Source organism: Bubalus kerabau, chromosome 11, assembly GCF_029407905.1.
Source record: "Bubalus kerabau isolate K-KA32 ecotype Philippines breed swamp buffalo chromosome 11, PCC_UOA_SB_1v2, whole genome shotgun sequence".
NCBI lineage: Eukaryota > Metazoa > Chordata > Mammalia > Artiodactyla > Bovidae > Bubalus > Bubalus kerabau.
The window spans coordinates 91,256,698-91,280,250 of record NC_073634.1 but is presented as its reverse complement, the minus strand read 5'-3'; the positions used below and the strand labels follow the sequence as shown (position 1 = coordinate 91,280,250).

At 37.8% G+C, this 23,553-nt stretch overlaps 2 protein-coding genes across 18 annotated transcripts in view; one reads left to right on the top strand and one right to left on the bottom strand.

The window, feature by feature from the left end:
- KIDINS220 (kinase D interacting substrate 220) overlaps positions 1 to 23,553 on the bottom strand; it is a 96,360-nt gene that overhangs the window by 66,924 nt on the left and 5,883 nt on the right. For 13 of the 17 annotated variants that reach the window (XM_055540995.1, XM_055540996.1, XM_055540994.1 and 10 more), the window contains 8 exons: positions 23,337 to 23,480; positions 15,214 to 15,312; positions 13,953 to 14,051; positions 9,686 to 9,784; positions 8,690 to 8,791; positions 5,154 to 5,252; positions 3,319 to 3,516; positions 1,530 to 1,628 (listed from right to left, as the gene is read on the bottom strand). In XM_055540995.1, the coding sequence (XP_055396970.1) occupies positions 1,530 to 1,628; positions 3,319 to 3,516; positions 5,154 to 5,252; positions 8,690 to 8,791; positions 9,686 to 9,784; positions 13,953 to 14,051; positions 15,214 to 15,312; positions 23,337 to 23,444 (903 nt within the window). In that variant the 5' untranslated portion in view covers positions 23,445 to 23,480. The remainder of the gene's footprint in view (positions 1 to 1,529; positions 1,629 to 3,318; positions 3,517 to 5,153; positions 5,253 to 8,689; positions 8,792 to 9,685; positions 9,785 to 13,952; positions 14,052 to 15,213; positions 15,313 to 23,336; positions 23,481 to 23,553) is intronic. The other 4 variants (XM_055540997.1, XM_055541000.1, XM_055541002.1 and 1 more) reach the window with 1 other exon arrangement.
- On the top strand, positions 7,306 to 8,049 carry LOC129623483 (40S ribosomal protein S6-like). Its single transcript, XM_055541012.1, has one exon. It carries the CDS (start codon positions 7,306 to 7,308, stop codon positions 8,047 to 8,049), a length of 744 nt encoding a protein of 247 aa, XP_055396987.1.

Below are 23,553 nucleotides of genomic sequence, written 5' to 3'. Positions count from 1 at the left end.
TCCCTTCTCAAAACCGCACACTAGCTTCTGAACCTTCCGAGTTTGACACTCTAACCTCTTTGGTCTTACATCCCTTTGTACTTTACTATCTCCCATCCCACCCTCCTTAACAACCTGATTTATTCACTAGCTAAGGACTACAGTCTTTCACATTCCCACTTTCCTGAACTTTCTCATCCCATTATTCTACTATTCTTGCCTGAATTACTCAGCCTTTCTTTATCCAAACTCGACCAATTTTTCAAACTAGTTCAAATTCTACCTTCCCTCAAAAGTTCTCCTTAATGCCCTCTTTCACCACCTCCAGACTCTTTCATTTGAATCTTCACTAGGCAATCAACCATACACTGCTGCTGCTGCTGCTAAGTCGCTTCAGTCGTGTCCGACTCTGTGCGACCCCACAGACAGCAGCCCACAAGGCTCCCCCGTCCCTGGGATTCTCCAGGCAAGAACACTGGAGTGGGTTGCCATTGCCTTCTCCAATGCAGGAAAGTGAAAAGTGAAAGTGAAGCCGCTGAGTCTTGTCTGACTCTTAGCGACCCCATGGACTGCGGCCCACCAGGCTCCTCCATCCATGGGATTTTCCAGGCAAGAGTACTGGAGTGGGGTGCCATTGCCTTCTCCGCAACCATACACTATCTGATATCAAAAGTGGGCATCACTTTTTATGTTCAGATAAAAACGTTTAAGTATAAAGTTTAAGTAAAGTTTAAGTAAAGTAAAAGTAAAGTAAAAGTAAAGTAAAGTAAAGTAAAGTTTAAGTTTAAGTATAAACTAAATGAACTAAAACCTTCCGAACTAAAATTCATGTTTCGTACAGGCAAGAGATCCATGTTAAAAGACTCTCATGGCATTTGGCGTAATGTTTATTAGTTTGATTCAAAAATGGATTTGTATACAAGGAAAAAACTGAGCAGAAATACAGACTGTCCAACAGCAAAATGGGTTGTAAAGAACAGATTTTTCTTTTTTAATCTAAAGCTTTTGACATACTGAATAAATTTACAACTTTAGGAGTGCTTTTACCTAAAATAAATAACCTTTATAGCTCTGTGAGCTGTGACTGCCTTAAACAAAGTCCACAGGCACTACCAAGTGGTCTTGAGAAAGGCAAGCAAATGGGGGAAAGGAGATGAAAGACTAAAAAAAAAAACCAGGAATAGAAGAACAATACATGGATGAAGAAGACAAACAGAGGGAGAACACTAAAGAAAACAAGTCACACACACTCAAAGTGCTGCCATTTCTCAGTATTATAAACTACTAATTTCAGGATTGAATATATTTAGACATTAATAAGGGAGGTGTACTTGAAAAACATGAGCTTCTTTATGGTTCAATTCTATCTAACTTGACATTAATACAAAAATTTCAAAATAATGGCAGTGAAACTTAGTAATACAGGCATCCATTAAATATATTAGTGTTTATAAGTTTAACTTCATAGGAAAACTCAAAGAATGACATTATGATCAACCAACACATACAACCAATTACAGTCACAGATAACAGTCTGTAATCACACACACCTGTCCTCTAATGTCGATATCAGCATATTTTTGGAGAAGTGCTCGAACAATTTCCACATGACCACCTCTGACAGCACCAATTAAGACAGTATCTCCACTCTAAAAAGCCAAAAAAAAAACCAACCATAGATAATTTATGAGGAAAACAAAAAATACTGTTTTTCAGTTAAGATTAATCATATATTAATACAATAAAATTTTTTTGGAAATGTCTTGGGAAAAAAAGTATCTCAGATACTTTCTGTAAACAACAAAGTTTTTAGGTAACTAGTATTAATACCTGATATTAATAGCCTGTAGAATAAGGGAGAGAAGGCTATACATCAAAATGAGGACATTTATATCTGAAATTCCAGGACAAAACTTTAGAAAGGTAAGTCACCCACAACAATAAGCCATTCTATTTTGAAGGCACCCTCTCATTACAAATGTAAATTAAATAAAATGACGCCATGACTGTCAATGAACCAGATGAACCCTTGGAAATTACATAACACAAATCCCTTGGAATCATGCTATCTGACAAAAGCCACTGACTCTAAAGGAAGCTGCAAAGCTAGAGCCATCTGTGGGTTTATAACCACATTTAATTAAGGGAAAAGGTTGGTTCCCAGAACAGAATCTATATTCTACTTGGCATTACAGGCCAAGAGTGCCCAGGACTGACTCATTCCTCAATATAAGGTTTAGATGAAGTTCATTACCTCAAAAGGATAGCTCTGCCCTGAAATTATATTCACCAAGCAATAATCATTATTAATTATATCTTTCCCTACGTCAAATACTGTAAATGGCCTTTTTTTTTTAACTGCTAAATTACAAATCAGTTATACGGGTTTGAGTTGGATCATTCCATGAGCTATGGCTCATCTCAGTCCTAAGTGGGCCCCAGTGGGCTACAATTCAAGATGCAGGCCCTTGAGAACTGAGCCACGATATAATATCTTAACTACTACATTAAAAGTATAAACCCATGGCAGAAACACTTTGAGAATATTAGCATTAATGTGGGTTCAAACTAGGATATTAACACAAGGTTCTATATATTCCATTGCTTACTGTGCGTCATGCACTATTCTAGGCTCTAGGAAATAAGTTCGACAAGGTCCCAGCTCTGGGAGAATGTATAGTCTACAGGAGACTCACAGACAACATACAATAAACAAAAATAAAAAAAACAAGATAAATGTAATGCAAATAAAAGAGAGTGATGCAATAGAAAGTGACTGGGGAGTGACTTTGGTCACTGAGAATTCAAGACAGTGTACAGTGTCATGTGTACAGTATGGGTCTTTAACACAGGGTAGATGGTGGAACCATCTGAGATGGAGAAGTCTGAGGGGAAAGCAGGTTTGGGATAAAAAAAAAACAAAACATCTGTTTTGCTGAAAATTAAGAGGACCATTAGACACTCACGTGGAGAGTTTAAGTGGAAATGGACATGCAAGTGTATCCTTCTGAGAAGAGGTCAGAGCAAGAGATACAAACTTGAAAACTCTATTAAGTTTAAGGGTGGTACCTGAAGTCTTGGAACAATGAACACCAGCTATGAAGAACACCTACAGTAAGGATGATTTTAAGATCACATTATCAATAACAATATTATTTTTTAAAAACTGAAAAGAACACCCTTCACAAAGATTAAATATGTTTTAACTTATTAGTTTTAAAGGTAGAATTAAAACATCTTAAATACGTTATGCAGAAAGAATCTTGAAAGGTGTTGAGAAGTTAAGGTACCTTCCATCAACATCACCACTGGAAGACAAGTTCTAAATAGACAACCTACCCTATCAGGTATGTTCACATATGTCCCAGCGTCAAGGAGATCCTGCACAATTTCTGTATGTCCCTCCTTTGATGCGATCATCAAGGCTGTATTTCCATCCTTATCTGTTAAATTTACATTTGGATTTCGCTTCAAAATTTCTTTCACTGACTGTGTGTAGCCTCCTTTTACTGCCACAATAAGTGCGGTCATTGAATTCTAAAGAACAAACAAAAAAGTCCAATAAATTAAGTCATTTCAGACAATTTATGCCCTAGTCAAAAACTGATGTTTTCAAATAGGTGACCTATAGTTAATAATTATTTCTGATAATAAAATGCCAACGTAAATAATCAGAAGTGATCATACCAAAAGTGGTCAGGAAGCATATTTTCCATTCTTGAAGATGTGTTAGTTCTCTTCAGTCGAGAGGACCGACATTAAAATCTTTAAATGATAACCCAAATTTGGACTCATTTACAATGAACATATCCTCTCACAAAAGTATTGAATGGTAAAATAGCTGACAGGATGATTCAAAATTAAACACATTCTAAATGAAGTAATCCAAAGTCAGGTTAACAGACTTCAAACAAGTAACAATCTATAATAAAATCTATACGAAAAACGTAAGTGAAACAATGAATTAAAAAGTACAGAATATTTCAATAACAGTATAATATATTCTTCTTTCCTATAGTGACCCAGAAACCACATTTTCAAAACTGTCTTATTTTTAGTGGTTCTTTTAAAAACTTCACATTTAATTTATTAACAATAAATCACCTAATACAACAATCTGACTCACTGCAAAACAAATATTAAAATTTATTCTTGAGATTTTTATCTAGTTTGAGATAGCATGCAATTTCTTTATAGAAATATTTTAGTTGTTATATCAGCCCCTGGAACTAAGCCATAACTCTTAGTTAAATAACATAGCCTTTTCAGATTCTTCAGCAGTCAACATAGAGACAGGCCACTTAGCCACTTGATAAACTGCCCAGAAAACAGGCAGGTGAACAGTATGGCTTCCAGGGTTGGGTAAGAATCATGCTCCGTCTCCACACAGCACTAACATATTCTACGCCCCTTGAGGGTCGGCAATTAGCAGCTTTGCCATCATGGAAAATAGGAGGAGCTGGTTGGTATTATGCCAAGAAGTCAAGTATGACTTAGAGCCCACTCTTGTTACACTGCAGCCACAGGTTTGCTAGCAACTCTTCTCAGAATCCCTTATGATCCACCTCACATAATCTAATAATTATGTTAACAGAAGACTGTATTGTTTCTTGTGCATAAACGTCATCTCCTTTAACTATACTCTTAGAAGTTCAAGAGAAAAGTGATGTGATAGTCTCCTCTAGTACCCCCAGCACATTTGACACAGGCCAGGTGCAAGCAGGGACTCAATAATGAATCCATTACTCCTAGTCGCTAAGATATACTGAACCAATTTTTAAGCTATCTAGGTTTTCACCACTGATTTCTGATATTTTAAAATCTATCAGAGAAGGAAAACAAGTTACAGAGTATCCTCCAGTACCCCCAGCACATCTGGCACAGGCCTGGTACAAGCAGGGACTCAAAAATGAATCTATAAATCCTAGTCGCTAAGATATACTGAACCAATTTTTAAGCTATCTAGGTTTTGACCACTGATTTCTGATATTTTAAAATCTATCAGAGAAGGAAAACAAGTTACAGCTTAAAATATCAAAAATGTTTGTTTTTCTAAGTATCATTTAGATACTGTAGGGAAAATTTTCTAGACATATGCTAAGGAAAAAATATTCTCTCTCTCAAAACTAAAAATCTCTCTCTACTACCAGCAGTTAAGTAGAAAAGATACTTACAGCTCCTTCTTGATCAACATCAGCTCCCATGGCCAATAAATGTTTTACACATTCCAAATGACCTTTTCGTGCAGCCCAAACCAAAGGGGTGGTTCCATACTATTAAAAGAAATAACAAATTTAAAATTATTATTGAAGATATATTAGAAGAAACTAAGCTCTCAACATGAATTTTGATAAAAATCACACTGAGTATTTTAGATTACAGTTTACACCAATCATAATTTTAAGCCTAGATGAATCCTATTTTTCTCATTTTATTTCTCCCAAATAGATGGTTAACCACTGCATGAAATGTGTTTTAACCAACTTAAAGTTTTATAATAATTGACAATTTTTCATCATAAAGTCATACAGCCTTTAATTTCCAACACACTTTCTTTGCTTCCCATATCTTGTGACACATGAAGTCAAACAATTCGACTATAGTCAAAAATAGTAACAGCTAAGTGCCAAATACGGTTCTAACTAGTTGACATAGGTTAACTCGTGCAATCCTCATCACAAGAGTAAGTACAAATCACAATATCACATTTTAAACAGATGAGCAAACAAGACCCCGAGAAGCTCATTACAGGCTCGATGTCCCAAAGCTACTAAGAGGTGGAGCAAAACCCATGAACCCAACAAGCCTGGCTTCAGCCTGTGCTCTTCACCACCACCCTAGATTCACCTCTATGTCTGATAAAATAAACGTCAGCTGAGAAACGGCACTCAAAAGCACGTTCTGCTGCAACACGACTCAAAAGCCATCAGAGAATGTAAATCATTCATAAAGGCAATGCTTTACCTTTGGGGGGATTCATGTGGCAATGAAGAGACACAGGAACACTTGCAGTGACATATGACTACACAGGAGACTTAGACTGACATGAATGCTTAATGAATGCCTACTTTTTATAACAGCTTTGACTAAGAGAACTTCTGTGTGCTAATGGAGGTATGGACAGTGAATACTGACAGTACAGAAGAAGAGGCATCCACATTGACTGGGTAAGTTAAGGAGACTTAACAGAGAAGATAACATTCCAACTGAGTCTGGAGAAAATAAACAGGAGTTCATCAGGCAGAGGAGGTAGTAACATTCTTAACAGAGGGAAAAGAATAAACAAAGACACACACTTCACAGAAATTCATAAAAGTCCACAGAATGGTAGATCATCTTCTGCATCCAAAAGTGCAGTTTATTTGGAGAGCAATGGCAAGAAGTGAGCCTGGGAAGACAGACTGGGGTCAAATTGAAAAATCTGGGCTTTGAAGCCAAAGATGCTAGAAAAGCTCCCCAAAGCAAAGAAAGAATGATACAATTAAACATTTCTCAAATACATAGGCTGTGCTCAGTCATGTTCAACTCTTTTGCCAACTCCATGTACTGTAGCCCACCAGGCCCTTCTGTCCATAGAATTTTCCAGACAAGAATACTAAAGCAAGTTGCAATCTCCTCCTCCAGGAGATCTCCCCAACCTAGGGATCAAATCTGCATCTCTTGTTTCCCGTACAAGCACACAGATTCTTTACCACTATTGCCATGTGAGAAGCCCCATTTGGGGTATTAAGGATTTTTTAAAAAGTGAATAGGACAAAATCCTGGGGAGCTTTCTGGAACTGATGGCACATGAGCTGAGAGTGAAGGATGAATAGAAGTCAAAGAAGAGAAGGAGGAGAGGCCACCCCACGCTGTGAAAAACTCAGGAACCTGCATCATCGACAGCCGAACAAAGGTAGTCTGTGGTAGAGACCGCAGGAGAAAGGGAGGCAAAGACTATCCTTATGCATCATAACAGGGACTGACATCCTTAGGATTTTAAGTATGAGAAAGAAAGAACAAAACTTAAATTTTAAAGATCATCTGGGTTTTCCCTGATGACTTAGTGGTGAAGAATCCACCTGCCAGTGCAGAAGACATGGGTTCGATCCCTGGTCCAGGAAGATACCACATGCTGTGGAACACCTACACCCGTGCACCACAGCTACTGAGCCTGTGCTCTAGAGTCCGTGCTCTACAACAAGAGAAGCCAAGACAATGAGAAGTCCACGCATCGCAACATAGAGTAGTCCCCACTCGCCACAACTAGAGAAAGCTCACAAGCATCAGTAAAGACCCAGCACAGCTCTTTTTCATGGTGCCTCGGAGGCTGTCAGCTGCTTCAGAATGAAGCTGAACATCTCTTTCCCAACCACTGGCTGCCAGAAGCTCATTGAAGTGGATGGTGAACGAAAACTTCGTACCTTCTACAAGAAGCGTATGGCCACAGAAGTTGCTGCTGATGCTCTGGGTGAAGAATGGAAGGGTTATGTGGTCCGAATCAGTGGCGGGAACGATAAGCAGGGTTTCCCCATGAAGCAGGGTGTCTTGACCCATGGCCGAGTTCGCCTGCTACTGAGTAAGGGGCATTCCTGTTACAGACCAAGGAGGACTGGAGAGAGAAAGCGCAAATCTGTACGGGGTTGCATTGTGGATGCCAATCTGAGTGTTCTCAATTTGGTCATCATGAAAAAAGGGGAGAAGGATATTCCTGGACTCACTGATACTATAGTGCCTCGTCGCCTGGGTCCCAAAAGAGCTAGCAGAATCTGCAAACTTTTCAATCTCTCTAAAGAAGACAATGTCCGCCAATATGTTGTGCGAAAGCCCCTAAACAAAGACGGTAAGAAACCTAGGACTAAAGCACCCAAGATTCAGCGTCTCGTGACTCCACGAGTTCTGCAGCACAAACGCCAGCGTATTGCTCTGAAGAAACAGTGTACTAAGAAAAATAAAGAAGAGGCTGCAGAATATGCTAAACTTTTGGCCAAGAGAATGAAGGAGGCCAAAGAAAAATGGCAGGAACAGATTGCCAAGAGACGGAAGCTGTCCTCTCTGAGAGCTTTTACTTCTGAGTCCAGTCAAAAATGAGACGTTCTAAGAGTAACAAATAAGATCAAACATCAAAAAAAAAAAAAAAAAAAAGACCCAGCACAGTCATAAATTAATTAATTAAAAACATTTTTAAAAAGATAATCTGGCAACAATACAGAGAAGGTAGATAGGACCCAAGATAGAAAGAAGAGCTACAACAGAAAATTTCAAATAATGAAGCTAGGGAATCAACTCTACTTTCCTGAGAATGATGACTGTAATATAAAAGACAACGGAAAGATACTGAGTACCAATTTAGGCTTCCCTGGTGGCTCAGACAGTGAAGAATCTGCCTGCAATGCAGGAGACCCAGGTTCGATCCCTGGGTCAGGAAGATCCCCTGGAGAAGGGAATGACAACCCACTCCAGTATTCTTGTCTGGAGAATCTCATGGACAGAGGAGCCTGGCAGGCTACAGTCCATGGAGTCACAAAGAATCAGACACAACTGAGTGACTAACACTTTCAATACCTATAGGGAACCCATCTATGAGATGTATGACTTTATAAAATATATTAATAAATATAAACATAAGATACATCAGTGCAGCCTCATGAGATCATATAAAAATCCTAGTAAGTCAGACACACAGAGTGGACACAACATGAACTGAACCTGGAAGATCCTGTTGACCTACCTTGTCAGAGCAGTTGACCTTGGCACCATTTTGCAGTAAAAGTTGCACTATATCAGCATGGCCTCTGCCTGCTGCCCAAATGATTGGGTAAACACTGTACTGCTGGGAGACAGTCAGACGGGCGGGGAGGTAGACAGGGAGGGAGGGAAAGAAAAAGTCTTTTAGGTTGATATCCATAGCACACATTTGCTAATAAGAGTAAATAACACAGGGAGCAATACAAGGTAGTATTTTTTTAAAAAGTCAAGTCACAGACCATATAAAACACACATAAATCTCATAATATGTAACTGAGAACTGAGATGTACTCAACCTTAAATAAATACATATTATGAACATATTTATTTTTATAAATTCAACACACTTAATGTAATTATCTAGCCAACAGGTAAGACTAAGAAGAAGAATGTGAAACCTTTCTTTATAATCCTTCTATCAACCTGAATAAAACTGATTTTTTCCCAGCTGTATTAAGGCACAATTGACAAATAAAACTGTAAGGTATTTGAAGTGTACATGATGATTTGACATACATATGCACTGTGAAAGGAGTCCCCCCATCAATAAAATGATTACTTAATCTGCAGTCAGAGCAAGCTTCATGCAAAGCAGTAATGCATGTATTATGACCAGTAAGAATGTACAGAAAACTGGCATGAGTATTTGGTAAATGTCTCTCTCCATTAAAAGAGCTTAGGTTAAGAATACATACCCATAGAACACAGGCAAGATGACATAGGATTTCAAAATCTCCTTTTGAAATGTTATATAGCTGTAATTAACATTTAAGTTGCTTTTTTGTTGATAAAAATTGAGAAAAAAAGTTTAGCTTCAGAAAAAAATTCCCTTGTGTTTTGAAATCACATTCCGAATTATTATTTTTAGTAAGATCTAGATCATTTTATCCAATATGAAGTCCAAAGTACAACCAATATTAAGTATTTCCTAAAAGAACTTACCACTTCTATTACAGATGAATTTTTTGTTAACGCTTACCAGCCCAGTAACACTTGGATTGGCACCATGAGAAAGCAGCAGCTCAACCACTTCAGTACGGCCTTTATAACACGCCCACATAAGAGCCGTCCATCCTCCCTTCAGGGAAAAAAAAAAGGGGGGAGAGGAGGGCAATAAAACACTGGACTGTCTCCAAGGACAAAAATGTCATTAATGAAGCTTCTTTTGTGAGCATTCTCTATGAAAACCACTGTTTTATGAAATCACTACTATGTACTTCTAAATACCCAACCTCCCCATGGAAATACACAATCATATCTGGACAAAGTTCAATCTCTTAAGTCCAGTAATGATTACTCCAAAGTTTGTATTATATTTTTGGAAACTGATACAGGGAGCATTCATATTGGACTCTTCTAAATTTCCAAGATTTATTTTGGCTGTTTAAATATTTTCCTTCAGCAAACATTCTATGTCCCTAGATATTCTCCTCCTAGTGTGAGTCTAGATTTTTTCCAGAGAGGGATTCCAGCCATCCCATTCAACTCCTGCATCTAAACCCATCCTATAAATTCCAGATCGGTATCGTACCTCTTGCTAAAAAAAGAGAAGATACAAATATAGATCATGATTTCCAGGGGCGAGCAAAGTCATTAAGTATGAATTAATAGCATGCTAACTTCCTATTTTCTAAGCTACAAAGCAACATTCTTAGTTTTAGCAGTGTTCTCTTTAGCTATCATGCAATTCAATAAAAGAGACAAATGTAATCAAATTATACTAAGAAGTGAATGTTTTGTTTGCTTAAAAAAGACAAGTATTTGGACCAATCCAAATTTGGATGCAAGAATATAAACCACTTAATCCTCTTGATTCTGTTTCATCATCACTAAAAGAGGTAAAATAAAATAAGTTGCTCTAATCTGAAAAAGGCAAAACTATGGAAAGGGAAAACAGACAGTGGTAGCCAAGGACTGGGGAGTGGGTGGAGGGGATGGTTATAAAGAAGTGGCATGAGGGTACAGTTGATGTAATAGAACTGCTCTGCACAGAGCTATGGTGGATGAATGACATCACAAACGTGTCAAAACCCACAGAACTGAATGCCAGAGTGAATTTTACTGTATGTAAATCTTTAAAAAATCAACTAGAATGTAGGAAAGACAGAACACAGATCAAGATAAATTAATTATATTACAAGTATATCACACAATTATTTAGAAACTGATCCAGGTAATGTCAGAAAGCAGTATTTTGACTGAATTCTGTAATGCTACAGACAAAAAGAACTGCATACAAACACTGTGCTGCTGCTACTGCTAAGTCGCTTCAGTCGTGTCCAACTCTGTGCGACCCCACAGACGGCAATCCACCAGGCTCCGCCGTCCCTGGGATTCTCCAGGCAAGAACATTGGAGTGGGTTGCCATTTCCTTCTCCAGTGCATGAAAGTGAAAAGTGAAAGTGAAGTTGCTCAGTCGTGTCTGACTCTTCCCGATCCCATGGACTGCAGCCTACCAGGCTGCTGCACCCATGGGATTTCCAGGCAAGAGTACTGGAGTGGGTTGCCATTGCCTTCTCCTATACAAACACTGTATTTAGTAGCAAATCTGTTTCTCTCAGGGTATGGGTTAGAAATTCTGAAACTATTTGTTTACTAGAGTTGAACAAATAAATAAATATTCTGTGTAGATAGTGAAAGCCAGATTTCTCACAGTCAGAAGAGTGTTACAAATTAAGAAAATGGGGAAGGCTTACTGTAGACTGGGTTCACAGCTATCAACTAAGTCTTTTTATTAAAAAAACATACACCCACACACATCAACTGAGTCTCTTTATTAATATATACACACACACACAGATATACAGAATAGACGTATGTGACGTGTATGTAAGAGTTATGTATTTTCTACATCTATCCACTGAGGAGGACAAGAAGCAGAGACATCCCAGTAGCAATAAGTATACCTGACAACTAGATTATTGGTTTCTAAATATCACTTTTGAATATCAAGAAATAGGGCCCCTTGGGAAACTGATTGATTCCAGGAGGAAGAATCACGGAAATAAAGCAGGGAAAATATATGATGAATCTGAACCTGAAGCATTTTGTAATCAAGAAAGCGAAAGTGAAAGTCACTCAGTCGTGTCTGATTCTTTGCGACACCACAGACACTACAGGTCCATGGAATTGTCCAGGCCAGAATACCGGAGTGAGTAGCCTTTCCCTTCTCCAGGGGATCTTCCCAACCCAGGGATCGAACCCATGTCTCCCACATTGCAGACGGATTCTTTATCACTGCACCACAAGGGAAGCCCAAGAATACTGGAGTGGGTAACCTATCCCTTCTCCAGCAGATCTTCCCAACCCAGGAATCGAACCGGGGTCTCCTGTATTGCAGGCGGATTCTTTACCAACTGAGCTATCAGGGAAAGGAAATGCTAAAATATATATCTACATATAGATATTTATTTAGAGACACAGAGAGAACTCTTCTTTAATTTCAATTACTAAATGTAATGGAATTATGAAAATAGAAAAATATATTAATTCACCTGATAAACTGGTATGGTGCTTTTAATAAAATATTGGGAACTAGGTAATTCCATGAATTTCTCTTCTACTTTACATGCCAATAAGATAAGAACACTACATTTTCCTCCTGCCTGTCAGGTATCCATCCTTTGCCTAGGTTACTGACATCATCACCTTCTCTCCCTAAACTTTTATAGCGATGTACTTCCATTTCTTATCAGCAAAAGGAAGGATACAAATAGTTCTGTATCTTTCTATAAAAATAAGTATACCAATACCTTCACTGAGTTTTGAGAATAAGTCTAATACCGTAGAAGCAAGAACACTGTGTAAAGTATATTGTACAGTATAATATTAAATGAAAGGTGGTGGAATGAAGTTTCTTAAAAATTCAGGTCACCTGGACTTCATAAAGCATCATCAGCAAAGTAATACATGTTTTATCAAGGCAGTTCAATTTCAACATTTTGTAGAATAAGAAGCCTTCATGATCCTTTTCTTCACCTCTATGCTTTAGGTACATGCCAAGATCAAACAAGAACTAAGATGATTAAGAATCAGATCTTGAGAAACTTGTAATGTGTACAGATGGCATATCTGAACAGCTACATTTTTAAAATAAACTTATATTATTCTGAATACCATAACTTTAAGCAGTGAAAATATTTTCAAAACTATACTATGTCTCTCTTAAAGTTCTCCTTAAAGAAAACAATTCTTTCATTGATACATTATAAAGAGTAATGTGTTGTCTTAACAATATTTCAGAAGTTTAAACTCTGAAATAAACAGAAAATGTGATTAAGAGTATTCTAAGGAGGTACATTATATCACTTGGGTTTTAAAGCATTCTTGAGGGGAGAAATATCAATAACCTCAGATATGCAGATGACACCACCCTTATGGCAGAAAATGAAGAGGAACTAAAAAGCCTCTTGATGAAAGTGAAAGAGGAGAGTGCAAAAGTTGGCTTAAAGCTCAACATTCAGAAAACGAAGATCATGGCATCCAGTCCCATCACTTCATGGGAAATAGATGGGGAAACAGTGTCAGACTTTATTTTGGGGGGCTCTAAAATCACTTCAGATGGTGATTGCAGCCATGAAATTAAAAGACACTCCTTGGAAGGAAAGTTATGACCAAGCTAGACAGCATACTGAAAAGCAGAGACATTACTTTGCCAACAAAGGTCCATCTAGTCAAGGCTATGGTTTTTCCAATGGTCATGTATGGATGCAAGAGTTGTACTACAAAGAAAGCTGAGTGCCAAAGAATTGATGTTTTTGAACTGTGGTGTTGGAGAAGACTCTTGAGAGTCCCTTGGACTGCAAGGAGATCCAACCAGTCCATCCTAAAGGAGATCAGTCCTGGGTGTTCACTGGAAGGACTGATGTTGAAGCTGAAACTCCAATACTTCGGCCACCTGATGTGAAGAGCTGACTCAATGGAAAAGACCCTGATGCTGGGAAAGATTGAGGGCAGGAGGAGAAGGGGACGACAGAGGATGAGATGGCTGGATGGCATCACTGACTCGATGGAAGTGAGTCTGAGTGAACTCCAGGAGTTGGTGATGGACAGGGAGGCCTGGCGTGCTGCGATTCATAGGGTCACAAAGAGTGGGACACGATGAGCGACTGAACTGAACTGAGGGTCATTTCAATGCCCGACCCTAAAAACAACGTCACCTGACACACAAAAATACAAGACTTCACAAATATCTATTACTGTTACTGAGACTGCAGCTGACTGACAACTGTAAAGCACATCCGTACCATATCCCGGTGCTCCAAGCTGGCCCCGCACTTGAGCAGCTCATCCACGACGTGCAGGTGCCCTTCTTTTGAGGCTGATATAAGCGCTGTCCAGTTATCCTTAAACATACACAAATGTTATTATTTCAAAACAAACAATAACATTCCCAAGTCAGTTAAATTTGAATTTACATACCAGATGATCATACCAAATTGACATCATCTGACACATTCTAAGCTACTCTGAAAATAACACTGAAGCATAAGCTCAGTTAAGAATTTATCTAAAAAAAAAAAAAAAAGAATTTATGTCTCTACCTATTGACTATAATGATGTAGAAATGGCTTCACAACTCTTGTACAGTCTTTTCACTGGACTTTTAATCACTGTGTTTTTTAAAAAGGAGAAAAAATGAGTATCAAAACCTCAAAGTTAATCTGTGTGGCTACAACCACTATTATAAATTGAAATTCAAGAGCCTGTAATCAAATAAAGAAGCATATTTACAAACTATTAAACTAAAACCATCCCATGTGATGTGTTCAGAAACTATGTGATAAAGCCTTTATTTTTTAAAAGCTGCAATTATCCTATCCTTTTATTCACGTGTACTGTCATTTAATTCAAATGATCATTGAATTACAATCGTCAGTTTAGAATCATCAATTTGAATTATAAAGACAAACAGAAAAACAAATATGGCTATGTGACCCTGAAAAATAATTACTCAGAAACAGAGAAGTAAGCCTCTCGAATAGTGATTTATCCTTCACAAATGGTATCAGAAGGGACCACATCTTTCTGGCTTATCCTAGGTAATGATGTTTATAATAAGCAGATACCATTATGCGGAGTTACTTAGCAGTATGACTCTTACATGGATATCTTCTAGGCAGGCATTTAATTTTGAGTGTGTGTATATGTGTGCGTGCTTAGTCACTCAGTCGTGTCCGACTCCTTGCAACCCTATGGACTGTAGCCCACCTGGCTCCTCTGTCCATGGGATTTTTCAGGCAAGAATACTGGAGTGGCTATATGTGCTCCTCATTCAGTGAGTGCTATCTGTACATAAAAAAATACACAAAGAGCTGAGACTGCTCAATGAAGGTAAAAATTTCTCTCCTATACTACCCTTTTTAAAAAATCGAGTTAGCATATTACTGAGTAATGTTGATACACAGCAGAAGTACAATCTATAATCTATTACTTCTGAATCACTTCGTAAAACCAAGCAACAAAGTTAAAGAAAAGAAAAAGGCAAATGAGTAAATCAATATATACCAAATCTTCCAGATTGCAATTAGCGCCATTCTTAATTAATTCTTTCACTATTTCCAGATTGCCTTGTTCAGCAGCTATCATCAACGGAGTCTGGCCACACTAGAGACAGAAGAGACAGAGAGATCATTCAGGATGCTGCATGTTAATTGAAACACCAGTTAAATATACCACCCATACATTTCCATGATGTTAAGCTCTATTTACAGCACTTAATTTACAAACACCTCTGAATTCAACTTTTCCGTTTACTAATAATATGAAAGTCGAAGAGAAAATGCTTTTTTTTTTCTTACAATAGCATTCGTAATCTGTTTTGGGCACTGCAATTTTATTCAAAATAAGCAACATGTATAATAGTAGGCACTGAAAAGCAATCTCCACAATAATCTCAGAATATCTATGGCAACCAAATCCTTTAACAATACAGCTAGAATATGATACACAATGTGGTTTTGCTGTGTGTATAAGATGTTTTTGTCAGGACCAGAGAGAGAAAAGTAAAACAGTAAAAACAATACAGGTGCTGCAATATCATGGAGTTTTTTGGAGCCTTCCCTTATAACCTTAACTCATTACACTAAAGTTCCTACTAGCTACAGCAGCGCTGTCCAGCCTGTCCCCAGAATGAGTTACGGCAGTTAAGACACGGGCTCCCGCAGCCCTTAGACTGCGGGGCAGGGCCTGGACAGCTGGATCCTGGGACAGGTTCCCTCCAGCTGTCAGCTTCGTCTATCCCAAGTCCGGGACGCACACGATCATTTTCTGTACATGCCGTGACATCAAACAGACCAGGAGCTCTGGGCTAACAGTGACAGTACTAAAGGTGCCAAAACATACCAAGGTATGAGGAAAAAAATTACACCAAAACCTAAGTTCCATTTGATAGATTAAGCACCTACTTACTGAATGTACATCAATGTGCAGGAAAACATCAGTAATTTTTTTTAAATGCTAATTTGACAATATCCCACTGCTTAAAATCCTTAATGGTTTTCTAGGCTCTTCTGGGTAAGAACCGAAGTCCTTACACGGCCTGCGGTCCATGAAAATCTACCTTGAAACCTATGCCAGGCCATTTCCTCCTCACATCTGCCCTCAAACTGTACGCAAGCTCTTTCGCACCTCTAGATCCCTCTACCCCACCCAATTAACTATTTCCCACCTGGCATCTCTTGGGTCAAACACCAACCCAGCAGGGGAGCCTTGCTAACCCACTCTAATGTCGTGTACCATGCTAATCCTTGTTTGTACTTACACTTTTATTTGCATGATGAACAACTATTATTGTGTTTCCTCTAAAGGCCCTAAACTCCCCAAGGGTGGGAAGCATGTCTGTTTTGTTGAATGCTGAAACTCCCCCGTAAGGTGCAGTGACTGCCACACAGGTGTTCACATATTTGTAAATGAGTAAATGAGTGAGCAAAGTACAGAAGAATTTACAAATCTACTAATGGCAACAGATGAACAAGCAAATAATCCTAGTAACAACACATGCTACTGTAAGAATACAAGTATAGACAAACACAAAGACTGAATTAAGGTACACAAGTAAATCAAGTTACATACAGACACTCATATAATGATGGATGCTAAATTACACGTGGTAGTCACATGTCATTCAACCAGAGTCACTACAGAATGAGATATTATGCATAAGTAGATTTTCCAGGTGAAAAGTTTATCCTTTAAATTTATATTTTATTATAACTTTATGATAACCGTTTTTTTTTAAGTAACATGCACATTGCTACTTATTAAACAGATTAACTTAAACATTATGTTTATGATTCTGAGTCATAACTACAGACATCAATCATTATACCAGCCTTGCCTCTGTCAGTGCTAATGTCTCTGACTTCCTTTCTACAGCATGTTTCTGCCTTCTAATTAACTGGGATAAAAAAATCCATTGGTATAATATATAAATTAAAGCCAACTAGGTGAATCCATGGCCCTAAGGATATAGAATGATCTCTGCTCGTTTCCAAAGCAAACCATTCAATATCATGGTAAATCAAGTCTATGCCCCGACCCGTAACACTGAAGGAGCTAAAGTTGAACAGTTCTATGAAGACCCACAAGACCTTTTAGAACTAAGAGCCAAAAAAGATATCCTTTTCATTAGAGGGGACTGGAACGTAAAAGTAGAAAGTCAAGAAACACCTGGAGTAACAGGCAAATTTGGCCTTGGAGTACAGAATGAAGCAGCGGAAAGGCTAGTAGAGTTTTGCCAAGAGAATGCACTGGTCATAGCAAATACCCTCTACACATGGACACCAGATGGTCAACACCAAAATCAGATTGATTATATTCTTTGCAGCCAAAGATGGAGAAGCTCTACACAGTCAGCAAAAACAAGACCTGGAGCTGACTGTGGCTCAGATCATGAACTCCTTATTGCCAAATTCAGACTTAAATTGAAGACAGTAGGGAAAACCACTAGACCATTCAGGTATGACCTAAATCAAATCCCTTATGATTATGCAGTAGTAGTGAGAAATAGATTTAAGGGACTAGATCTGATGATAGAGTACCTGAGAACTACAGATGGAGGTTCATGACATTCTACAGGAGACAGGGATCAAGACCATCCCGAAGAAAAAAAAATGCAAAAAGGCAAAATGGCTGTCTGAGGCGGCCATCATGAGAAATGCTGGGCTGGAAGAAGCACAAGCTGGAATCAAGATTGCCGGGAGAAATATCAATAACCTCAGATATCCAGATGACACCACCCTTATGGCAGAAAGAGAAGAGGAACTCAAAAGCCTCTTGATGAAAGTGAAAGTGGAGAGTGAAGAAGTTGGCTTAAAGCTCAACATTCAGAAAACGAAGCTCATGGCATCTGGTCCCATCACTTCATGGGAAATAGATGGGGAAACAGTGGAAACAGTGTCAGACTTTATTTTGGGGGGGCTCCAAAATCACTGCAGATGGTGATTGTAGCCATGAAATTAAAAGATGCTTACTCCTTGGAAGGAAAGTTATGACCAACCTAGATAGCATATTCAAAAGCAGAGACATTACTTTGCCAACAAAGGTCCGTCTAGTCAAGGCTATGGTTTTTCCAGTGGTCATGTATGGATGTGAGAGTTGGACTGTGAAGAAAGCTGAGCACCAAAGAATTGATGCTTTTGAATTGTGGTGTTGGAGAAGACTCTTGAGAGTCTCTTGGACTGCAAGGAGATCCAACCAGGCCATCCTAAAGGAGATCAATCCTGGGTGTTCACTGGAAGGACTGATGTTGAAGCTGAAACTCCAATACTTTGGCCACCTGATGCGAAAAGCTGACTCTTTTGAAAAGACCCTGATGCTGGGAAAGACTGAGGGCAGGAGGAGAAGGGGACAACAGAGGATGATGGTTGGATGGCATCACCAACTCCTTGGACATGAGTTTAGGTAAACTCCAGGAGTTGGTGATAGGGAGGCCCGGTGTGCTGCAGTTCATGGGGTCACAAAGAGTTGGACACAACTGAGCAACAGAACTGAACTGAAGGATATAGGACTTGCACATCAGTTTTCAAAACTGCAATTCCAAAGACTTGAACACTTTCTGTTCACCTTCTGTGGTCACAGGCACATTTCCGATAGTTCGCAAAGACAGGTGCTTTTAGAGTATGAGGGAAAAAATAAATTAGATGTGTATTAAAAAACCATAATACAAAAAGAAAGTTGGTATAAACGTGATTAACTAGAAACAAGCTAAATGAGACATGAATAGTCATAAATTTCTCTTGCAGAAACTACCATTTGTCTACCCGGTATCTAGAGCGACAGGATTTTGTTGGGGGTGGCAGTTTGCTCATCGAAAAAAACCTACATTGTTCAGCCTTACTTGCAGTTGGAAACCATCCATGCTACCACTCTAGTGAGATCTCCCGGGAAAGCTTGGTAATTAGACCAACTCAGCTGGCCTGTGCACTTTTCCTTCTTGCCTGCTATGTGGACACAATGCTGCAGTTGTATCAAAACAGCTGATGGGAATAACTGACATGCAATGGAGTGACCAGAAGGGCAGAAGGAGCCTGGGAAGATACCCTGAGACCTCAGAATGGCTCCTCCAGCTTGTCATTACATGAGAAAAGTAAGACCTTAATTTGATTAAGCCACTATTTGGGGAGCTGTTATATGCACTCAAAAGCAATCTTTAACCTTTTGTAGCTTCATTATCCAAATAAATAAGTGATTCTCAGCAAAGGCTGCCATAAATTAATCCGAAAAGACAGAATGATATTTACCTTGTAAGTTGTGCCTTATCACAAAACATATTTATTTCTATTAGTTCTGGCTTAATCCATCTAGTAACTACAGTTGTAGAGATAGTGACTTAGAAACAGTCATGACAACTTGATTCTTTTACTTCAATGTGAATCACTAAAGGCCCCTTCCCTACCTAACCTGCCACACACATCTCAGCAAATCTCAAGTCCATTTCTTTCCCAAAAAATGTAGGATCACATAACTCATAGAACCCCTACCCTACTGGTAAGAACTCAAACCAAAACACACCAAAACAGAACACTGCCATGCCAACTGAAGTTCCCCACAGCACGTACCATGCTTCCCAGAAGCTACAATGCAAAAACATTTCCTATTCATCATCTTTTTGGCCTTCCCAGTTCCTAGGTAGCCCCACCTGTGTAGGGCTGTGCTGTGTTGTGCTCATTCGCTCAGTCATGTCTGACTCTCTGTGAGGATAGCTACATCTTCCAATAATTATAGTGAAAGTAAAACATTTTTAAATTCTCCTTTGAACTTTCCTTCAGGGTCTCTATTTGTAAGCACGTGACAAAATTCATCTCTTGAACTTAAGAGTCCCATTTCACTTTCTTTAACAAGAGAATAATGTTCAACCTCAACACTATACCCTATCAAGAAGAGCTGAGAGTGACTTTTTGCTCTTTTCAAAAATAAAGTTAAATTAAAGCCCTTTACTACTCTACAAAAGGCAAAGACCTGCCATCATAGAGAATATTCATAGAAAGGGCAAAGACTTGCCATCATTGACAATATTCAGAGGCCAAGAATTTTATCTAGTTTACAAATAAAGTAGAAAGGAAAGAAGGGAGAAAACTGGTATTTACTAATTGCAACCGATTATATGCTAAGGATGACAACAGGCAATTTCCCCCACATTATTTTCTTTTATTGATAACATTTAAGAAACCTTTAGAAAACTGATAACCAAACACATTAAATGAGGTAATTAAGTACTTTACTTTTTAAAGATGAGAAAGAAGGAAAGAAAGTCTAAGCAACTCTTCAGAATTCTATAAAAATTAAATTTTATCAGAAGTTGTAGAAGCAAAATGCTAAAAAAACAAAAAAAAAAAGGCCTTGAAAAAGTTACTTTCTCTATAACCTTCACATTGAGCCATAATTTAACAATGCCAGGTTGCTTCAAAGTATTATTTTAAAACTCCAATTTTAACTGATATAATACTAAACTAGAGGTAAATATCATTAAAACTCCTTAAATGTACTACATGCCTGATAACATGTTAAGTTTTTTACCAAATATACTTCATTCTTTGTGTGAATAAGATCAATACAACTTTGTGCTTATTGTGTATTATTTTTCTCCTTCCAAGTGAAGCTATTTCTCAATATTCCCAAAGAAAGTATCTATGAAGTAAAGCTTAATTTTTTTAACTATCATTATTCCAAATATATTAATTAATGCCAATAGAATGACTATTTCCATAAGCAGCTCTTTTAAAACAATGAACAATCTCCAATTATAAATTTTAATCTTATTTATGCATAACAACTGTTAACTATTCATAATCATAGAAGGGAATAATGATGTAAACTAACCAAAATACAGTTTGTGCAATATATAAACACTGAAAATATAGGCATCATCATTAAATGAACTTATTCTTAAGACTCAAAGGAAGACAAAAGGGCATAAACAAATCATAGCCTGTTTGATGTTAGACAGAACAGCGTTTAATGTGGATTTCACCAGGAAGTATCTTCAGGCGGAATCTGAGAGATTAAGTTATTTATTTGTAAGTTGAGATAAATAAGTATAATTCTTTACAGAACTGCTATGCAAATTAAATGAGCTAAGTATACAGAACCATTACCATATTTACATAAATACTGAATAAAACATGAGTTATCATAATTGTATTACTCTAATAAAATTTTTATACCATGATTTTTCAATGACAGCTAGTATTTAATAAAATCAGGTACTCTGTCAATAATAATAACAATGTAATAACTGTTGATTCAGTAGCTTTGAAAACATTTATAATATTTGCATACCCATGTTCATGCAGCACTATCCACAACAGCCAAGAAAAGGAAACAACCTGAATGTCTATCAGTGGATACATGTATAAACACAACATGGTATCTGCATATGAAAGTGAAAGTCGCTCAGTCGTGTCCAGCTCTTTGCAACCCCATAGCCTAAACAGTTCATGGATTTCTCTAGACCAGACTATAGGAGTGGGTAGCCCTTCCCTTCTCCAGAGGATATTCCCAACCCAGGGATTAAACCCAGGTCTTCCTCATTGCAAGCAGATTCTTTACAAACTGAGCTATCAGGGAAGCCCTTCTACATATAATGGAATGGTATTCAGCTTTAATATGGAAGGAAATCATGTCACACACTCCAACATGGATGAACCAACATGTCATTTAGGATGTTATACTAAATGAAATAAGTGAAAGTCACTCAGTCATGTCCAACTCTTTGTGACCCCTGGACCATACAGTCCATGGACTTCTCAGGCCAGAATACTGGAGTGGATAGCCTTTCCCTTCTCCAGGGGATCTTACCATCCCAGGGATCGAACCTAGGTCTCCCACTTTGCAGACGGATTCTTTACCAGCTGAGCCACAAGGGAAGCCCAAGAATACTGAAGTGTGTAGCCTATCTCTTCTCCAGCGGATCTTCCCAACCCAGGAATTGAACCAGGGTCTCCTGCACTGCAAGCAGATTCTTTACCAACTGAGCTATGAGGGAAGCTCAATCACAAAAAGACAAACACTGCACAGTTCCACTTATATGCAGTGCCTAGAGTAGTCAAATTCACAAAGATAGAAAGTGTAACAGTAGTTACCAGGGCTGGGGTGGGGGGAACAGGCAATTGTATAATGGTTATAGAGTTTCAGATTTGAAAAAATTCTGGAGATATTTCACAACAATGTGAATTACTTAATACTACTGAACACTACTCAACAGTACACTAGGTTAAGACAGTAAATTTTACTTTTTCCCCACTGTAAAAAAAAATCATAAAGAAAATCCTGCAGGTCTACACACACATAAGTGCACATATATACATACATATACATTTTTATAAAAATAAAATCAGTCCTTATTCATCTTATTCACAGGCAAAAAAAATTACACTGTATTGAAACTATAGTTCTAATAAAAAGAATTATTTTTCTTAAGTTTTATAAAATGTATATACTTTGCCACTTAAAAAATTCATACAAAAAGTTTATTAGTCCCTAAAATGTTGCAGCTCAGCTGTTCATGATAAAATTACCATTTTATCTGCTAGGATTGTTGAACAGAAATATCTAATACAAGTTAATGAAAACAATAAATATTTACTCCCCAATCTTAGTAAACAGAACACACAACCTATTTAGCCATCTCTTAAAGATGCAGGTCTTTAAAACCTCAAGGTGTGTATAATAAACAATTAAGGAAGACAGCTGAGACTCCAATAAAGAAAATATTTCAAAAAGCCCTAATAGTGTCTGGTTAATCTATTTTTTCTGGTTCATCTTTCATAAAAAGATTGCGATTAGAAGCCCTTCTAAAGTTTTCTAGAAATACTTTTGATTTCGGTAATAATTCTTGAATCATTTCTGAATAGTGATTATTCTATCTGGAAAAAAAGTCAACCACAATTTTCAATCAAAAATCTAAATCATTAATTCAATGTTCAGTCATTTATAGAAATTCAGGTGTATTTCAAAGGTACAGAATTCAAAGTACTTTTAACTGTGAGAAGTTATGTCAATGTTACTGAGGGTGAGAACTATGTATTTCTTACTTACCTTTACCCTTTTAGCACAGTGCCTTGCACTTACTTAGTAGGTAGTCCACAAACATCTGTAAGAAGAACTAAACTTCAGAATCTTGGTCTTACCTCATTTCTCTCATCAACATCTTTGCATTTTTCAAGAAGAGCTTTCAAAGCAGGAATGTTTTCTTCTTCTACATAATTTATTACACTCTGTGATATTAGAACTGACATTTTCACAGAAAGCTATAGTTTTCTTTATTCCAATACCTGTTAAAGCAGATTAGACAAAATACATGTAATTTGGGATTGAGGAAAAAAAGATACTACTAACTATATCTTT

Excerpts from the sequence above, each read along its gene's own strand:
- LOC129623483 (XM_055541012.1), top strand. The coding sequence starts at position 7,306 with ATGAAGCTGAACATCTCTTTCCCAACCACTGGCTGCCAGAAGCTCATT.